Raw genomic sequence first — 20,297 nt, 5'->3', positions numbered from 1 at the left:
TTTTATTTTTATTGTATGAATGTGTATCTCTGTTAGGTGTATGTACCATGTATGTGTGGGGGCCAGTAGAGGGCATCAGATTCCCTGGAACTGGAGTTACAAGCTGTTATGAGTCACCCAATGTAGGTGCTGGGAACCAAATAGCTGAGCCCTCTCTCTAGTCCCAACATCCAGCTCTTTCAGTTCATAATCTTAAAGCTGAAGAGGGACATGGGTGGCTGTATACTGAGGGAGGGTCTGGGACTGGCCTGTACCCAAGATCATCTTCCTAAGAACAGAAGCATCTGGAAGGTCAAAATGGTAGGGGTAGACGATTCCGTCCAAATGCCAGACTCTGGAGCTGTCAAGGAAACCGATTGTCCTGTCCCTGTTTCAGCTTCTGGAGTGCTGGACTACAGGTCTGCTCCACTGCAGATGCCGATGCTGGTCTGAGTGAAGGAGGTTCATTCCTGCCCCTGGCCTGGAAAAGTGTCCAACTGCAGCCCATCGAGATGAGCAGAATTGGGCACACCAGTTCTGGGGTTATTCATGAAATGACTGTGAAATGAGTTTGTCAGAGAAGGTATCTGTAGGACAGCATCAGTTCTAAGACTGCCCAGGATGGGACAAGAGTAAGTTTCCACACCCGTAAAGACAGTCTCCAGTAGCCTACTCTGGGTTGCATTTCTAAAGGACTTTATTGTCCTGCTTCTACACCATAATAAAAAGGGACCTGCAAGCTCCAGGCCTGTACCATTTGTTACCACTGTGAAACATGACTCACTTGAACATATTTCCCACCCCGCCCCCAGACTTCACAAGATAAATATGTTACAATTTTTTGAAAACAGAATAAATTAATAACTTAAGTGATTAGGCACCAACAATGACTTGAAAAATTAAATGTCAATCTTAAATGGTAACAAGACACGATGTAAGACTAGGCTGCTTCTATTTCATTTTTCTTCCCAACAAATAGTAACAATCCTGAATGAAATGATTCTAAATTTCAAGACACAAAAAACCAACAGATTACACAAGAACACACACCACCAGATACCACAACAGCACAAATTACTAGCAGGCGCCCTTGGCAAGTCTGGTTGTTCCTGCCTTGCTAAGACCCCAAATAAGGGAAGTCCCAGTAAAATGGCCCTCTAAGGTCAGCCTGCTTCCCCACTTTACAGCCAAAGGCCCAGATGGAAAGGAAGAGCTACTTCCTCTCATAGTCTGCAAAGCTCTGTTGCAGGGAGGGGAGGAGCCATGGCTGGGACTATAGCCACTGGCAAATAAAGGGCCCAAAGGCAGACAGGACCTGAACCCTCGTTCCAGTAACTTCAGAAGGGTTGTGCTTCTGTTCTGAGAATGTGGCTTCTTTTCACAGAGTCAATATAGTGAAATCGATAGAGAGGGAGGCAGCTAATGAGCTAATACTCTGTGTGCTCTACCCCAGTAACCCAGACCTTCAAGGGATCACCCAGGTTCTTACAGCCACAGAGTATCAGCTGTGATCATCCCATTTTACAGAACGGCAAGTCTCAAGGAGATGCCACCCCCTTTCTTCACTGTCCTACTAAACTTTAATCTTTGCAGGGTGGAGTGGGAAGAGGCCCTCCAGGATAGGTACTTGTGGGAGCTGTGCTAGCTAAGAGATGATAGGTGTTCTTGGCTCTCAGTCCTTGACAGCTCAGCCACTAGGGGAGGTGAACTTTGACTCATGAGTAAGCCATTTTTTTTTTTCCTAAATGGAATTGGCTTTTCTTATTTGGGGGTTGGAGGAAGGGTGGGTGGGTGGGTACATTAGACATGGCTAGCAATCTGGGAATTGTGAGCCAGAGCTCAGCTTTCCACAGGTTGGACCAGAGCAAGACAGAGGCCTTGAGACTAACTAGAATACTTGAGTCTTGGTAAGTGGCAGCCAGCTCCATTCACATGGCACACTCAACTCAGAAAATGCACTGTGTCTATGGGGTGGCTGCTGAGGCCAATGACACATGGACCTGCTATGAGCTCCAGCAGCACCAATCAAGAGCTTAGCCACATGGGAGGCCCACTGAGGCCTTAAAGGACACCGTGAGGATGGGCAGAGCCAGCCAAGTATCTTGTAACCTTGCTCAATGCAACCATCTCCAGCCCCGTTTCACTCAAGGTGACTGCACACTTCTGAGGCTGGCTTCATACCTTCAAAGACCACCCGTTCCCAAAGCTGAGGCTTCCCTCATCCCTCCTGTCTCCTCCACGACCCACCCCTGCCTACTCTTTCTGCACAAAACTCACTCTGATCTCTCCTTGAGGCTCCCCTCCCCATGGCTCAGTCTCCTTGTTGCTCAGGGCTTGGCAACCATCACTACTGTGAGAAGAGGGACCACTACCGAGGACCTCCTCGACAGGGCACTCGAGAGGAGAGAGGTACAGTGTGCCTTTAGTTGCTGAACAGTCCTGGTTTTTAGAGGACAACAATCTGTTTCTCTAGGGCAAAATGAAATGCTGGTTTGCCCTGTTTTTCCTCTGAAATGCTTGAAAATTTGGTCAACAACTTTTAAGACAAACACATTGAAATCTCCCTGCCCTATCTTAAAAGCCTTAGCGACAACAGCTTCCCATCCCATCTGCCCTGGTGACATCTGAAGCCATTGGAGGAGAGGGTTAGTTCCTACCATCCCTGCAGCTGAGGACAGCAGAGAAGAGAAAAGACCTGGCCTGGCACTAGGTCAGAGGTGCTTCTGTCTGGCACAAGCCATCGCCCAGACCCTTATGTGCTCTCTAGATTTCCTTGGTCAAAGTATGACTCCTCATTCTGCTCCCTGCTGTACTCCTGCGTGTGGCCTTGGGCTCCCCACCAGGCCCTTTGGACACACGTCCTCACTTGCTACATGTCTTGCCTGCTTCCTGGTCCCTAAGTCATCTCTGCACCCTCCTACCTACTAGAAACTTTCTTTCCATGGCAGTGTCCCCGCACTGCCCTGTGCCTAGCACACTCCTGTCCCAGGATCCTCCTGCCCTTCTCCCCCCACATAACCTGCTGCTGTCTTCCTCACTCTGTCTCATCTCTTCATCAGGGCCAGGGAAGAGGACTGTCTGTCCCAGAGTGGCAGAGTCCTCTAGCTCCAAGCTTTGTCACCTCAAAGACTTCTGCTCTTTGCTGTCCTGGTTGCTTATCATTATCAGTTTTCCTTCCTGCTGTCTTTCATACTTTGTCTCTCCCAGTCTATAGCAGAGGTACACCATGGCCTGATACTGGGTACCACCCAACAAGTTATCAGCTACACTCCCATGTCTGGGGCCTAATTTCTTCCTCAAGGCAACTTCCGACTTCCACTATCAACTATTTCTTCTTGTGGCACCTTGCCTTTTCCTTGCCAAAATAGCAGGGATATGAAAGCCCATATGTACTTTGGTCTGCTGGTTCTTGGCTCACTGGGTTATCATCCTCTGCTGGGGATGGAGAAGCAGCCCTGAGGTAGAGGGTAGAGAGCGGTGAGCAGACATGAGGCATGAGCCTAGCTCAGAGCTTCAGCCCTCCCTCCAAGAGTCCAAGCAGCAGACAAATGGGTCCAAAGCAGGAAGCATTTTTGGCAACAGCTCCTAACTAAGGTGGTGGAGGCACAGCTACTTTTGACAGAAGTCATAGGTGGAACCCAAGTGGCAGAGGAAGTGTCTCTACCAGGCCCTTGCCTCTGATGGGAAAGGGTCAGGTCCCTGACGTTGAGTGCTTTGAAGGCTGAAAGTGGTACAGGGGAGAGGAGGTGTAGGAAGAAATGGAGAAGAAGGTGACAGAAGAGGCAGTCTGGGCAGCTGCCTCATGGCTCTTGAACTCGGTGGCCCCCTTCATCACAGCTTGGCACCCTTGGAAGGTTCTGAGGACTGCCGTACATCTGTCCACTCCTGCATGGTGTTCTGCAGGGCCTGCGTCTTCTCTTTATCCACTTGGACATAGTCTACCTTCTCATCCGATGTGACAGATGATGTGGATGGCTGAGGGAACAAAAGAAATGACTGAGTTACCTATATACGGCTATCACTTTGCCTGTGTTGCCTGTGGGTTTCAAAGTGAAGTAGTCTTCTGTTGGAAGCCTGCTGACATCTCACTTTAGCTTTTAGGACAACCTGCCAGTTTTGGGCCCTGCTACTGGCTCAGGCTTTTAATAATGCCTCCACCCATTTTCCTTTGGCCACACTTCCAGGGAAAGGGATGTGTTGAATGACAATAAACAGAGGCCTTACAGAGCCCTTACAATATGCTGAGGGAAAATGTGTTGAGGTAGACTTCACCCTTGCTGTCTGGGCTGAAAGTGGTTCTTGGTGAGGCTTTCCCAGGCCCTGAAATCCCTTCCAAGGGATGCTGTGTCTCCATCAGGACCTGGGTCTCATTCAGACAGTTTCTCTCTGTCTCTGTCTCTCAGAGGAAAGGCAGAGAGGATCTCCATGTCTTATACTGTTGACTGACCCCTTGTAATCATGAATAATGCTGTGAGTATATCCCATGGCAAGGACATGAGTGGACTGATGCTCGGCAACGGTCATATAAAATATCTCTGGAAAGGGGCTGGTGGGATGAATCCCCTTGTCCCCAACCTCTAGGTACCTTGCGGTGAGGGCTTGGGGAGCCCGGCTGGAAGTCCAGGGCTAGGTAATCCACACTGCCAGTACTCTTCTTGGGAGCAGGGCTGTTAGTGCCACTGGGAACAGGGGATGCAGATACTGGGTTTTGCTATGACAAAGAATAAAACTGGGTAAGTTTAACAACCTAAACCACCACCTGGAAAACTACCTGTGGTAGCCAGAGCTCCTCTACTGTGTCCTGCACTAAGCCAATGCACTGTGACTTTTTTCTCATCTAAGTCTTCATAGCAGTCCTGAGAGATGGATCTCTGTTCAAATTACTAGAGGCTAAAAAACTGGGTTCAGAAAGTACAGTGAGTTATCAGTGCTTGCATAGCTGGTTCATGATAGGAGCCAGGGATGTTCTCTGACTACCAACCTGTGCTAATCCCATGTACGTGCCTCCCAACCCCTCGGGAGACTTGGGGCAAGTCTTAGGTAGTGTCTCTCCTAAAGACCCAGCCTCAGTTTGCAGGTCCCTGATAAGCAACATTCTTCCTCACTTCGGGTGTAAAGCTTCCTACCACACCTGGCCACAGCACAAGCAGCTCGTGCCTTCTGGCCTCTCCAGATACCTGAACAGTCACCTTGTTTCTGGGTAACAGGCCTCATTTCTTCAACCATTTTCCATGTGAGAGGTTCTACGGCTCTGTTTTCAGCTTTAAGAGAGCAATTTATGTCTGAAACATGCCCGTGGTCTGACTAAGAAGTGACCGTCCCATTGTAATGATTGATCTGTTCCCTGAGCCTGCAGCTTCGGCAGTTGTACTTTTCAATGACCCCAGGGAGGAACTGTATTATGTGTGCTCCGTGTGTGTTCCTGCTACTGCATCACACTGAATGGCATTATATCTGTGTCTCTCCAACACTGCCTCTCCACGGGCACCCATCATGATGTCACCTGAATTAGAGTAGTGAGACAGGCCACCTGGGGTCTTTAAGACACAGATGTCCTTGGGGGACAAAGCTGTGTATTTCTAATGGCTAATAACTCCTGATGTTTGACATTCTGTGTCTAGGAAGGGTCTGCAGCAGGAGGTTGACTTCTTTGGCCTGAGCTGGGAAGAAGAGATGGGAGGCTGTTGGGTGAATGGTGGAGGACTCACCATAGGGACATAGTTCTCCTCACTGTCTCCTGAGTCTGTGCTGGTGATACTCTGTGTGGAGATAGGACGGCAGTACTGGGAGGAACTGGAGTTAAAGGTGTGGCTGTTGGGCAGAAAACAAGACAGTGAACCCCTGAGAAGCTATGGTTCACACCCCAGACTCTGGCCTCACACCTGAGCTTCAGACTTCCATTATACGATGGATTTAGTACAGGGACATTTTAATCATTTCCCCTTCACAGAGGAGGAAAACAATTCCCAAGAGATCAAGAGACAGATGAACAAAGCGTGGAAGATAATTGGCATGTGATACGGCAACAGACGTGGGAAGGCCTACCCTAAATGTGGAGAGTACCAGCCAGATAGGCTGCAGCTGGATGGAGCAGCCAGGACAGGCGTGCATCCTGTTTTCTGGCTGTCATGCTCACCACACTATAATGTTTCTGCCTTGCCACAGGCCTCAAGTGAGTCAAGTGACCACAGACTGAAATCATGAAGCCAAACACATCTATCCTTGTCTTGAAGTGTTTACGCCATATATATTTTGTAGCAAAGACCAGGAACCGAACAAAGCTCCTATAGCATAATCTTCAAGTCCTGGTGTCCTGGACTCCTAGGCCAGCTATCATGCCACCCGATTCTGACCCCAAGCTTTTCCGTCTACAGACACTCACTTGATCCTGGACCAAGACTTGGTGACAGGTGACTTGAAGGGGAGCTCATCGATGACAGTGTTGTTTCTCAGGTCAAGGGGTGTTGGCTTTGCTAAAGCAGGAACAGAATTCAGGAGTCAGTGATTATGCTACACAGACACAGACTATATGTAACACACCAGCACATTTACAAAGGCCATCAGCTTTATATGGGGGATCTGAGGCTCAGGAAGGACATGCAGGTGACTTGGTTTCAGGACTCCCACAGATATCAAACTGCAGATACTTATGTCCATGTCTCCATCATCACATTCTACAATATGTGTCCTTTCCACCGTCTCTGTAGTAATCAAGACTTTCGGAATCCAAATGGGACTCGTGGGTCTAACAGTAGAGATTCTCCCCAGGTTTGTGACTTCTCATGAAAACAGATTGTATTCACTGTAGAGATGGTCACTGTGACAACTGCTGTTGATTTTGGACAGTGGTATACAAATAACAGTGAAGGAAAGCAAATGGGTACAGGACCCTGTAAGGCTTAAGATCACACAGTCAGAGTCCTGTTGGCCACACCTATGACTTCCATCTCTGTCCAAATTCCCTACTCCTCCCTTTCAATACCTACTGCTCAGCCAAGGCCAGCAGAAGTCCAGTTTGGACTCCAGCACTTTTTCCTGATCTTCACACAGGCCCTGGATCTACTACTGCAGACCTGCAGTGGACTATGTGAAGCATTCTGCATGATTTCCCTATAATCAAATCTGAAGTCTGAATTTACATTATCTGCACAGTCACACACCCCAAAGTCCAGTATCCACCCATTCTCTAAGCAAATGCTGTCCAGAGATGAGGTGGGGGAAAGAGTGGACTTACCTTTTCGGTCAGGTTTGAGGTTTCGGTTGACTGGGGGTGGCTGGATCTCACTTCCTCGGCTGGGGCCTCTGTGAATAGGAAGGGCTGTGGATGGGTATCCAAGTGGATCAAAGTGATGAGGCCCTGGGCTCATGGGTATGTAGACACTCTGGGAATTGTCCCCGGCTCGTTCCATAGCCAGCAGGGTAGAAGAACCTGGGTTCATGGGCACGTAGTTGTCATCAGAGCTGGCACTGTTTGATCGACCCACGGCAGTCTTTCCTGGCTAAAAAAAAAGTAAAAGATCTACCTGTAACTAGTGAAAAGAAGTAAGGTGAGATTGTGTACAAGCTGTCCCAGTTGGTTAGCTACACTTTAAAGATACAAGGGAGACCCTGGGAAGACCAAATAGGGATGCGTAGTGGGAATCAAGGAGAAATGAGCTCTGCAGTCACCTGTTTCACGATCTTTTGGGAGCCTTATCTTTGTGGTAAGACTTAAGTACAAAACTCTGTGGATACTCAAATCCATGTTCTGTGCCTAGAGATATTCAGGTTCCAGGTGCCTGGCTAAGGGAGAAGGCACTTCAGGGTAGGAATAGCTCAAGATTGACCACTGATAAGTCAATCTAGACCCTGACCAGGACTCTGGAAGGTGAGGTTTAATAGCTACATTTCCCTATCCAGCATTCAGTGGGCTTGGGCTCATTCCAGGTACCTAAGTCACACAGTAGCAAGTTGTAGGTAAAGCTGTCACAGACTTATATAGTGGTGTAGCAGTCCTAACTACAGCCACTTCCCAACTCTCATCTTATTGTATAGCAGAGCACATCTACCCACATGGCTTCTTCACTTCTCTTTCAAGTAGGCTTGAACCTAAGCCCTGATCAGCTTGTTTGGAACTTGGACAACTGTGGTCAACCCATTCCAGAGACAGCCTGAGAGCCTCATGTAAGCTGTCATCTGTCACCACTTCTGCTACGTTCCTACTCCACCTAGAGAGCAGGGCTGTTGCCGTAAAGAACCCTCTACTTTGGAGTGCTGCTGCATTGTATTCTAGTCTGCCACAGGACCAGATGAGAGGGTACCATTTTCACTTGTCAAAAAACCCTCCCTAGGACGTTGGACTGGGACAGGTAGGCAGTTCCTGAGGGAAATGCCATAATTCTTTGAGTGATACACTTTTAGTTATATGGGGCGGAGCTTCTTCCCTACCCTGACTGACCAAAGGGGCCCTGATCAAGCCTCACGCTTGAATTAACATTCTCACTCACAGATTCAGCAGACCAGCTGGCACTCTCTCCGCTGCCTCGTGTTGGGTATTCATAGGTCTCACAGGAGGAAGCTGTGATGAAGGAAGGAAGAGGGTTTATTCTCATGCTGATGTCATGTTGACGTTCTGTCGATGACCAGTGTGGCAATTCTCCTAATATTCATGTCTGTTCCAGTGTGGGTACCTGCAGAGGACCTCCTCACTTTAGCCCCGGGTTCTTCTATCTCCCACTCAGTTCACTCTCACCTCTCGGAATACTTAGGTGATGGTATTCATACTAATTACGTATGTTGGTTTTCTTTTTCCAGCAACTGAGCTTTGAAGGGCAGGGATGTGTTGTGTATGTATGTGTTATACAGTTTCAAAGCACAGGGTGACTGCTTGGGTAGCCTGACTGACTGCAGAGTTCTAAACTGGGTGCCGGGCCCCATAGGCCTGAGGCTCATCTTTGCTGCTGTCACAGCAGGGGGGTGAGAAAGCTTTGCAAGCTCTAAAGACTCACTGAACAGAGGGGGCATGCAGAGTTGGAATTCATCTGCGATAAGTGAGGATAGAACTTCGTGGCTTCAAGTCCAAGTTCAGACTTCAACTAGAGAGTTTTCTATGACAGGAAAATATCATAAGATCCCACTTTGTATTACTTTCTTTAACTTTGCTGATCTTCTAAATTTGTTTTTACATTTTTGGTTTTAGTTTTAAATAAATAAAATAATATGATTTGAGTCTCCAAACCCAAACATCAACATCTCCAAGGTAGAGCCTGTTATACTTCTGCCATAGTGGGTGTCATGTTGACAGCTAGGCGGAGGGTCAACTGCTATGGAAATTGTACAGGAGATGCTTCAACTTGTATCACTGAACTGAGTAGCCCTTGAGTTTACCTTGGCCTAGGGGTGACCAAGGGCCAGCAATACACTGAGAATGCCTGGACCACCTCCCTGGCCCTCTGGTCACAGCTACAGATCACACTGACCTCGGTGGAGCCGGCTGTTGTCCATTGCAGGGAGGGTATTGCGCCTGGGGATAGTAGCAGCTACAGATCTGCTATTCTCGCCGATCGGAGGTTTTTGCTGAGGGCTGCCCCATCGAGGTGTTTCTGCTTGACTTGGCTTGGGTGGCCGGGGTGGGGGAGCTATGGCTGAGTCTCCAGAAGTGGCCACTGTCATGGCATTGTGATTCTTGTCCAGTGTGAATGTTCTAGGGATCTGGTAGGCTGAGAGAGGGGTGGTTGGAACATCCAAATTGTCCACAAGGAGGTCTCCAAACTCCCGACACAGGGTGTTGCTGGGCATCTTGAAGGTGTACACATCCTCGTTATCAGTCTCAGACCCTGTGAGGCTGCTCTTGGTGTGGCCATGTGACGCCAGGCTCCTCGGGAGATCATAAGTACTGTCTTTGAATTCTGTGTTGTGTCGGCTTGGCTTGGGAAGGCTATAGAAACCATGGACTTGACTGCTGACTCCATTGATACAGTGTCCATTGCTCTGGGCAAGTTTTTGCACGGCTGTATCACTCTTCTGCCGGGTGCCCTGAGAGAAGCTGGCACTCCTAAAAGAGATAAAGAGAAGAGGACAGTGAGAAGAAGACAGAGGATGTTCAAAGCATGCGGCTCATTGGTATAGGAACACTACCGAGGAGTCAGGCAAGCTCCAGGTCTACCTAGTTCCTACCACGAATTAACTGTGTAATCTTGAGACTTCTACTTTAGGCCTCTCCAAAATAGTAATTAAAATCATCATACTCTGAAGATTCTTTAGGAAGTCAACTCTAGTGTATCTAGCCAGGTGTATGTTCTAGCAGTGTCAACCTTTGTGAACCCCTGAACTTCTGTGGCTGTCCCTAGCAGGGAACAAGGTCACTCCTGGGCCCCAGAGGTACAAGTAACCGGTCATTACTGCTCACTGTTTGAATTACCACCAAATACACATGAGTACAAAAGCTCTGAGACAGTGGCAAGTTGTGGGAGAAAACAGGAAGCTATTCTCTCTAAGTTTTAATTTTTTCTCTTTTAAGTCCGCTCATGGACATTGGTGCTTGCATTTTAAAGAACTAATTTAAACTTCACCTATAGGCTTTATCTTTTACCAGGAATCATGGTTTATTGAGAAAAATCTGGTTCTTTCCTGAAGTTTAAAAATATGTAGGTAAAATGACTTCCATTTGGGAACTACACTAGGATAGGAAATGGTATTGCTTTTATTCATTTTGAATAATGGTAGTGGGAGGTAAGGCAGGCTTTAAAGGAACTAACAGGTAAGAGGACAGTTTACATTCAGTCCTAGCATTGCTACCGACATATCTGTGAACATCAGCATGATGTTCTCCCAGGTGTGAGATCTAGGAAGTGTCAATTACATTCAATGGTCTACCTGGATCAGAGGCTCTCTAAGCCTCTCAGTTCACAAGAGTGGTTGTTAAACTGGGTTTTGCACAAGTACAGTGTTCAATTGGAGAATGAGGTTTGAGTAACAGGGAGCCAGGTCTGCTTTCTATCTCTGATGATCCTTCAGAAGGATTTCATCTGAGAGAAAAAAGAATCAATCCCTTCAGAGGGTCTGTAGACCAGAGGTATCCGTGAAAACCTAGTAAGCTTTTGGAGCTCTTATCAGAATAAGGTGCAGGCTCACACTCACGCCTCCGTGTTTTCCTGGGTAGAGTTTGAACTGAGGATCACTGGTGGATCATCATCTGCCTCCCTTAGCTCCTTCGCTGGAACTTGCTACTTACAGATGTGGCCACCAGGTGGTAGTACAGAACAGTGCCTAGAAGTTTAGACAGAGGGACGAACGAGGTGTGCTGGCTGGTTCCCCTTTACATGGGCCATTGATAGCCCCAATATTCAGTCTCCAAATATTTACCAGCTCTTCACCTAGGTTTTTGTTTTCTCTTCCTTCCCAGTCACTTCCATACACATAACCAAGGCAACAGCTATGGCCCAAGAGAAATGAACATCAGAGCTGAGGCAGGAGAATCAATGGCAGGTATAGAGTGTTCATATTTGTCTTTGGTATGTTTTATTTTATTATTGTTTTTGAATCTCCAAACTTCTGTCAGATGTCCTTATTTGACTTTTTTTCATTCCACAAACACTTGATGATGTCCTCCTCCCCATCACAATGGATATAGAGGTGTTACCTGCTGTGTGCTTAGAAATCACAGGAGGTGCCATTCCTGAAAATCACTATAGTCAAGTATGAGTCTGTCAGTGGCCACATTAACCTTGCCTGGTGGGGTGGTGTTAGAAAGGCTTTTTCACAGACATCCCATCTGAGTGAATCTAGAAAAAAGCCAAAGTCCAGAAAAAAGCAAGACAAAATAAAGGCATTTCAGTCTGGGGCTGAAGATGTTTAAAAGAACTCAGCAACTTTAAATATATACATGCTGCTCAGGCTGGAGGAAGCATGTTGGAAGGTAAGACAGACAGAAAGGCAGATACTGCGTAATCTCACTCATATGGAATCCAAATCACTTATCTCAAAGAAACAGAGTGTAATGGTGGTTACCAGCAGCTGATATTATAATCAAATCACACAATGGTATTTGTTAACTTAAAAGGTTAGGTTGTTGGGGCTTAGCGATGTAAAGGAAGCTGGCGGTCCAGGGCAGGGCAGAGCCTCACTGGTGTGCTGCAGTAAAGTGAGCATGTTCCAGAACGGACTGCGGCCCTTTCTTTTCAATCCATTCTGCTTGACTCTGGACTTGGGAAACCAGAAGTGATGAGTCAGTTACCCATACTGGTTTCTCATGACTTATTCAAGTCTTACCCAATCTACTCCAACTCAGTTCCTTCTCATTTTTCTTCTGGATCAATGAGAATGTTAACGACTGATCTGACACTTTCCCAGACTTTTAGAAAGTTTATTATTTTTAGCCACATAATTTCATATTTCTTCTTTATAAAGAAATATATAATTTCCACATAATTTTATGACTCATATTGTAGTACGATTTTGCCTTTTTTCTCTCTACTAGACTCTAAGTATATTAATGATGGAAGGACCACTTTGATTTTTTTTTTTCTTTTCTTTTTTTCGGAGCTGGGGACCGAACCCAGGGCCTTGCGCTTGCTGGGCAAGCGCTCTACCACTGAGCTAAATCCCCAACCCCACTTTGATTTTTTTTTATTGGATATTTTATGTATTTACATTTTCAAATGTTATCCCCTTCTCCGGTTGCCCCCTCTCTAATGTTCCCTCCCTCTGCTTCTAGGAGGATGCTCCCCTTCTAACCCATCCACCTCAACACCCTAGCATTCCCTTAAACATGGAAAATGAACCTTCACATGACCAAAGGCTTCTCCTCCTATATATATATATATAATGCTATTCTCTGCTACATATGTGGCTGAAGCCATGGGCCCTTCCATGTGTATGTACTCTTTGGTGGTTTAGTCCCTGGAGACTCTGGGGGATCTGGCTCGTTGATATTGTTGTTCTTTCTAAGGGGTTGCAAACCCCTTCAGCTCCTTCAGTCCTTTCTTTAACTCCTCCATTGGGGTCCCATGCTTAGTCCAATGGTTAGCTGCAAGCATCCTCATCTGTATCAGTAAGGCTCTGGCAGAGACTCTCAGGAGACATCCATATCAGGCTCTTATCAGCAAGCACTTCTTGGCATCAGCAATAGTGACTGGGATTGGTGGCTGCATATGATATGGATGCCTAGGTGGGGTAGTCTCTAGATGGCCTTTCCTTCAGTCTCTGCTCCACTCATTGTCACTGTATTTCCTCCCACGAGTATTTTGTTCCCCCTTCTAAAAAGGACTGAAGCATCTGCACTTTGGTCTTCCTTCTCCTTGGGCTTCATGTGGTCTGTGGATTGTATCTTGGGTAATCCGAACTTTTGGGCTAATATCCACTATCAATGAGTACATATGTGTGTTATTTTGTGATTGGGTCACCTCACACAGGACAATATTTTCTAGTTCCATCCATTTGCCCAAGACTTTCATGAAGTCATTGTTTTTAATAGCTGAGTAGTAGTACATTGTGTAGATGTACCACATTTTCTGTATCCATTCCTCTGTTGAAGGACATCTGGGTTCTTTCCAGCTTCTGGCTATTATAAATATGACTGCTATGAACACAGTGGAGAATGTGTCCTTGTCATATGTTGAAGCACCTTTGAGTATATGCTCAGGAGTAGTATAGCTGGGTCCTCAGGAAGCACTATGTCTAATTTTCTGAGGAACTGCCAGACTGATTTCCAGAATGGTTGTACCAGCTTGCAATCCTACCAACAATGGAGGAGTGTTTCTCTTTCTCTACATCCTCACCAGCATCTGCTGTCACCTGAGTTTTTGATCTTAGCCATTCTGTCTAGTGTGAGGTGGAATCTCAGGGTTATTTTGATTTGCATTTCCCTGATGACTAAGGATGCTGAACATTTCTTTAGGTGCTTCTCACCCATTTGATATTCCTCAGCTGAGAATCTTTGTTTAGCTCTGTATCTCATTTTTAAAAAATAGGATTATTTGGTTCTTTGGAGTATAACTTCTAGAGTTCTTTGTATATATTGGAATATTAGTCCTCTATTGAATGTAGGATTGATAAAGATCTTTTCCCAATCTGTTGGTTGCCATCTTTTCCTATTGACAGTGTCCTTTGTCTTACAGAAGCTTGGCAATTTTATGAGGTCCCATTTGTAGATTGTTGATCTTAGTGCATAAGCCATTGGTATTCTGTTCAGGAAAATTTCACCTGTGCCTATGTGTTCAAGGCTCTTCCCTACTTTCTCTTCTATTAGCTGACCGCCAGTTGAACCAGCACCATTTGTTGAAAATGATGTCTTTTTTTCCCTGGATGGTTTTGGCTTCTTTGTCAAAGAAGTGACCATAGATGTGTGGGTTCATTTCCAGGTCTTCAATTCTATTCCATTTATCTACCTGCCTGTCTCTGTACCAATACCATACAGTTTTCATTTTTTAAATCACAATTGCTCTGTAATATAGCTTGAGGTCAGGGATGGTGATTTCCCCCAGAAGTTCTTTTATTGTTGAGAATAGTTTTCACTATCCTGGATTTTTTGTTATTCCAAATGAATTTGCAAATTGCTCTAAGTCTATGAAGAATTGAGTTGGTATTCTGATGGGGATTGCACTGAATCTGTAGATCGCTTTTGGCATTTTTACAATATTAATCCTGCCAATCCATGAGCATGGGAGATTTTTCCATCTTTTGAGATCTTCAATTTCTTTCTTCAGAGACTTGAAGTTCTTGTCATACAGATGTTTCACTTGCTTGGTTAGAGTCACATCAAGGTATTTTATATCATTTGTTACTATTATGAAGGGTGCCTTTCTCAGCCTGTTTATCCTTTGAGTAGAGGAAGGCTACTGATTTGTTTGAGTTAATTTTATATCCAGCCACTTTGCTGAAGTTGTTTATCAGGTTTAGAAGTCCTCTGGTGGAATTTTGGGGGTCACTTAAGTATACTATCATATCATCTGCAAATAGTGATATTTTGACTTCTTCCTTTCCAATTTGCATTGACCTCTTTCCAAATTGCATTGCAATTTCCTTTGACCTCTTTTTTTGTTGTCTAACTGCTCTGGCTAGGACTTCAAGTACTATGTTGAATAGGTAGGGAGAGAGTGGGCAACCTTGTCTAGTCTCTGATTTTAGTGGGATTGTTTCAAGTTTCTCTCCATTTAGTTTGATGTTGACTACTGGTTTGCTTTTACTATGTTTAAGTATGGGCCTGGAATTCCTGATCTTTCCAAGACTTGTATCATGAAGGGGTGTTTAATTTTGTCAAATGCTTTCTCAGCATCTAATGAGATGATCATGTGGCTTTTTCTTTGAGTTTATTTATATAGTGAATTACACTGATGGATTTCCATATATTGAACCATCCCTGCATCCCTGGGATGAAGCCTACTTGATCATGGTAAATGATTGTTTTGATATGTTCTTGGATTTGGCTTTTGAAATTTTTATTATTTCTGTATTGATATTCATAAAGGAAATTGGTCTAAAGTTTTCTTTCTTTGTAGAGTCTTTGTGTGGTTTGGATATAAGTGTAATTGTGGCTTCAAAGAATGAATTGGGTAGTGTTTCTTCTGTTTCTGTTTTGTGGAATAGTTTGGAGAGTATTGGTCTTCTTTGCAGGTCTGATAGATTTCTGTACTAAACCCATCTGGTCCTGGGCTTATTTTGGTTGGGAGACTTTTAATGACTGCTTCTATTTCCTTAGGGGTTATGGGACTGTTTAGATGGGTTATCTGCTCCTGATTTAACTTTGCCACCTGCTATCTGTCTAGGAAATTGTTCATTCCATTCAGATTTTCCAGTTTTGTTGAGTACAGGCTTTTGCAGTAGGATATAATTTTTGAATTTCCTCAGTTTCTCTGTTATGTCTCCCTTTTCATCTTTGATTTTGTTAATTTGTATAGTGTTTCTGTGCTCTCTGGTTAGTCTGGCTAAGGGTTTATCTATCTTGTTGATTTTCTCAAAGAACCAGCTCCTGCTTTTGTTGATTCTTTGTACAGTTCTTTTTGTATCTACTTGGTTGATTTCAGCTCTGAGTTTGATTATTCCCTGCCGAAGACTCCTCTTGAGTGTATTTGCTTCTTTTTGTCCTAGAGCTATCAGGTGAGCTGTTAAGCTGTTAGTGTATGTTCTCTCTAGTTTCTTTTTGGAGGCACTCAGAGCTATGAGTTTTCCTCTTAGGACTGCTTTCATTGTGTCCCATTAAGTTTGGGCATATTGTACCTTCATTTTCTTTAGATGCTAAAAAGTCTTTAATTTCTTTATTTCTTCCTTGACCAAGTTATCATTGAATAGATCATTGCTCAGCTTCCATGTGTCCTTTTTGTTGTTATTGAAGACCAGCCTTAGTCCATGGTGATCTGATAGGATGCATGGGATTATTTCAATCTTCTTGTATCTGTTGAGACCTGTTTTGTGACTGATTATATGGTCAATTTTGGAGAAGGTGAGGTGCTGAGAAGAAGGTATATTCTTTTGTTTTAGGATGAAATGTTCTATAGATGTCTTTTAAATCCATTTATCTCATAACTTCTGTTAGTTTCACTGTTTAGTTTCTATTTCCATGGTTTGTCCACTGATGAAACTGGGGTGTTGAAGTCTCACTATTATTGTGTGTGGTGCAATGTATGCTTTGAGCTTTAATGAAGTTTCTTTTATAAATATGGGTGCCCTTGTATTTGGAGCATACATGTTCAGAATTGAAAGTTCACTTTGCTAGATTTTTCCTTTGGCAAGTATAAAGTGTCCTTTCTTGTCTTTTTTGATAATTTATGGTTGAAAGTCAATTTCATCTACTCAGCTATCAAAAATAATGACTTCATGAAATTCATAGGCAAATGGATGGAACTAGAAAAATTTCAACCTGAATAAGGTAGCTCAATCACAGAAAAACACACATGGTATGCACTCATTGATAAGTATAATTATTAGCCCATATGCTCGAATTGCCCAAGATGCACAGACTACATGAAATTCAAGAAGGATGACCAAAATGTGGATGCTTCACTCCTTCTTTAAAAGGGAAACAAAAATATCCATAAGAGGAGAAAGGGAGGCAAAGTTTAGAGCAGAGACTGAAGGAACGGCCATTCAGAGCCTGCCCCACATGTGGCCCATATATATATACAGCCACCAAAACTAGATAAGATGGATGAAGCTAAGAAGTGCAGGCTGACAGGAACCGGATATAGATCTCTCCTGAGAGACACAGCCAGAACATGTCAAATACAGAGGTGAATGCCAGTATCAAACCACTGAACTGAGAATGGGACCCTCGTTGGAGGAATTAGAGAAAGGACTGAAAGAGCTGAAGGGGCTTGCAACCCCATATGAAGAACAATGCCCACCAACCAGAGCTTCCAGGGACTAAGCCACTACCCAAAGACTATACATGACCTGACCCTTGGCTCCAACTACATAGGTAGCAGTGAATAGCCTTGTTGGGGCACCAGTGTAAGGGGAAGCCCTTGGTCCTGCCAAGATTGGACCTCCAGTGTAGGGGATTGTTTGGCGGGGCAGTAATGAAGGGGGGGGTGGATGGGGAGGGGGAACATATAGAAGGGGAGAGGGAGGGGTTAGGGAGCTGATGGACAGGAAACTGGGAAAGAGAATAACATTTGAAATGTAAGTAAGAAATACCCAATTTCATAAAAATGGAAGAAAAAAAAAAAAAAGAAAGTCAATTTCATTCAATATTAGAAGAGTCACTCCAGCTTGTTTCTCAGGACCATTTGCTTGGAAAATTGTTTTCCAGCCTTTTACTCTGAGGTAGTGTCTGTCTTTGTCACTGAGATGTCTTTCCTGTATGCAGCAAAATGCTGGGTTCTGCTTACATATCCATCTGTTAGTCTATGTCTTTTTATTGGAAAATTGAGTCCATTGATGTTAAGAGATATTAAGGAATATTGATTATTGTTTTCTGTTATTTTTGTTCTTAGAGGTAGAATTATGTTTGTGCGTCTGTCTTCTTTTGGGTTTGTTGAAAGAAGATTACTTTCTTGCTTTTTCTAGGGTGTAGTTTTCCTCCTTGTGTTGGAGTTTTCCATCTATTATCCTTTGTAGAGCTGTCACCTTGCACAAAGCTCAAGTCCAAGTGGATCAAGGATCTCAATGTAAAACTAGATACACTGAATCTAATAGAGGGGAAAGTGGGAAAGAGCCTTGGACTCATTGACACAGGGGAAATTTCTTTCTAAACAGAACTCCAATGGCTCACTCTCTAAGGTCAAGAATTGATAAATGGGATTCCGTGAAACTGGAAATCTTCTGTAGAACAAAGGACATAGTCAATAGGACAAACTGGCAACCTACAGACAGGGAAAAAAGCTTCACTAACCCCACATCCAATAGAGGGCTAATATCCAAAATATATGAAGAACTCCGGAAACTAACCACCCCAAACCAAACAACCCAATCAAAGAATGGGGTATAGAACTAAACAGAGAATTCACAACAGAGGAATCTCAAATGGCTGAGAAACACTTAAAGAAATGTTCAAAGTCCTTTGTGATCAGGGAAATGCAAATTAAAACGACTCCAAGATTCCACCTTACACCGATCAGAATGGCTAAGGTCAAAACCTCAGGTAATAGCACATGTTGGCAAGAATGAGGAGAAAGAGGAATACTCCTCTATTGCTGATGGGATTGTAAACTGGTACAACCACTCTGGAAATCAATCTGGAGGTTCCTCAGTAAATTGGAAATAGATCTACCTGAAGACCCAGCTATACCACTCTTGAGCATATACCCAAAAGATGCCCCACCACACCACATGGATATGTGCTCCACTACGGTCATAGTGGCTTTACTTGTGATAGCCAGAAGCTAGAAACAACCCAGATGTCCCACAATAGAAGAATAGATACAGAAAATGTGGTTCATTTACACAATGGAATACTATTCAGCTATTAAGAATGAGGACATCATGAGTTTTGCAGGCAAATGGATAAAACTAGAAAATATTATCTTGAATGAGGTATCTCAGACCCAAAAGGACATTCATGGTATGTACTCATTGATAAGTGGATATTAGCCAAAAAGTACAGCATACCAGGACAAATCCACAGAATTCAAGAAGTTTACCAAGTTGAAAGGCCCATGTGAGTATGCCTTAATCCCACTTGGGAAGGAGAAGAGAGCAGAGTGCAGAGGGTAGATGGAAGGAGGGAACTGGGTGGGAAAGGGGAGTGGGAGGGCCAGGAGAAAAGAGGAACATGAGCAGGTATTGGGGGGAGGGCAGGAATGAAAGCCGGAGTACCAGCACAATGAATGGACATATACAACCTTGGAGGTGGGAGATGGGGGCACCCTGTAGAATGTACCACAGACTTGAGAGGTGAGAGACTATCAAGACTCAAGTGATGGACCTTGGATGAAATGTCCAACACTGGGGAGAGGGAACTTGTAGAGTCCACCTCCAGTATAAAGACAGAGCATCAAGTGAAGTGATGGGGTTGCCATCCCACAGTCAAGAGCTCTGATCCAGAATTGTTCCTGTCTAAAAGAACTTCAGGGACAAAAATGGAGAAGAGCCTGAGGGAAAAGAGATCCAGTAACTGGCCCAAATTGGGACCCATCTCAAGGGGAGGCTCCAAGGCCTGACACTATTACTGATGCTCTGATGTACTTACAGACAAGAGCCTAGTATGGCTGCCTTCTGAGAGGCCCAACAAGCAGCTGATTGAGACAGAAGTAGATACTTACATCCAACCAATGGTCTGAAGTCAGGGACCCCTGTGGTTGAATTAGGGACAGGCTGGAAGAAGTTGAGGAGGAGGGAGACCCCTTAGGAAGACCAGCAGTCTCAACAATTCTGGACCCCTGAGATCTCTCAGACAATGAGTCACCAACCAGGCAGCACACACCAGCTTGTCTGAGGCCCCCAACACATATACAGCAGAAGACTGCCTGGTCTGGCCTCAATGAGAGAAGACACACCTAGCCCTTTAGAAACTTGAGGCCTCAGGTAATAGAGAGACTGTATTGGTGTGTGTGTGTGTGTGTGTGTGTGTGTGTGTGTGTGTGTGTGTGTGTGTGTGTGTGTGTGTGTGTGTGTGTGTGTGTGTGGGGGGTCTGGGGATGTGAGCACATCTTCTTGGAGATGGCATCGGGGGAAGAATGGGATGAGGAACTGTTGGATGGCAGAATGGGAGGAGGATAATGACTAGACTGTAAAAAAATATTAAAGATAAAAAATGAGATGATCTTTGGGGATAGAGATACAGCTCATCTGGTAGAGTGCTGGCCTCCCACACATGCCCGCACTCTTTGCTTTCTGCTGATGGAGGCTGGAGGATTGGGATTTCAAGTTAGTCCTTGGCTACATAGTAAATTCAAGGCCAGCCT

At 44.7% G+C, this 20,297-nt stretch overlaps 1 protein-coding gene across 1 annotated transcript in view; it reads right to left on the bottom strand.

The window, feature by feature from the left end:
* Positions 1 to 2,679: 2,679 nt before the first annotated feature.
* The window catches only part of Gab2 (GRB2 associated binding protein 2), a 171,140-nt gene continuing 153,522 nt past the window's right edge, over positions 2,680 to 20,297 (bottom strand). The window contains exons 4-10 of the mRNA XM_032892957.1: positions 9,438 to 10,012; positions 8,466 to 8,536; positions 7,214 to 7,478; positions 6,362 to 6,452; positions 5,688 to 5,790; positions 4,565 to 4,690; positions 2,680 to 3,954 (exon numbers count right to left, since the gene is read on the bottom strand). Of these exons, the coding sequence (XP_032748848.1) occupies positions 3,811 to 3,954; positions 4,565 to 4,690; positions 5,688 to 5,790; positions 6,362 to 6,452; positions 7,214 to 7,478; positions 8,466 to 8,536; positions 9,438 to 10,012 (1,375 nt within the window). The 3' untranslated portion in view covers positions 2,680 to 3,810. The remainder of the gene's footprint in view (positions 3,955 to 4,564; positions 4,691 to 5,687; positions 5,791 to 6,361; positions 6,453 to 7,213; positions 7,479 to 8,465; positions 8,537 to 9,437; positions 10,013 to 20,297) is intronic.

Source organism: Rattus rattus, chromosome 2, assembly GCF_011064425.1.
Source record: "Rattus rattus isolate New Zealand chromosome 2, Rrattus_CSIRO_v1, whole genome shotgun sequence".
Lineage (NCBI taxonomy): Eukaryota > Metazoa > Chordata > Mammalia > Rodentia > Muridae > Rattus > Rattus rattus.
Note: the sequence above shows the minus strand (reverse complement) of the source record. Positions and strands in the feature narration are given on the sequence as shown.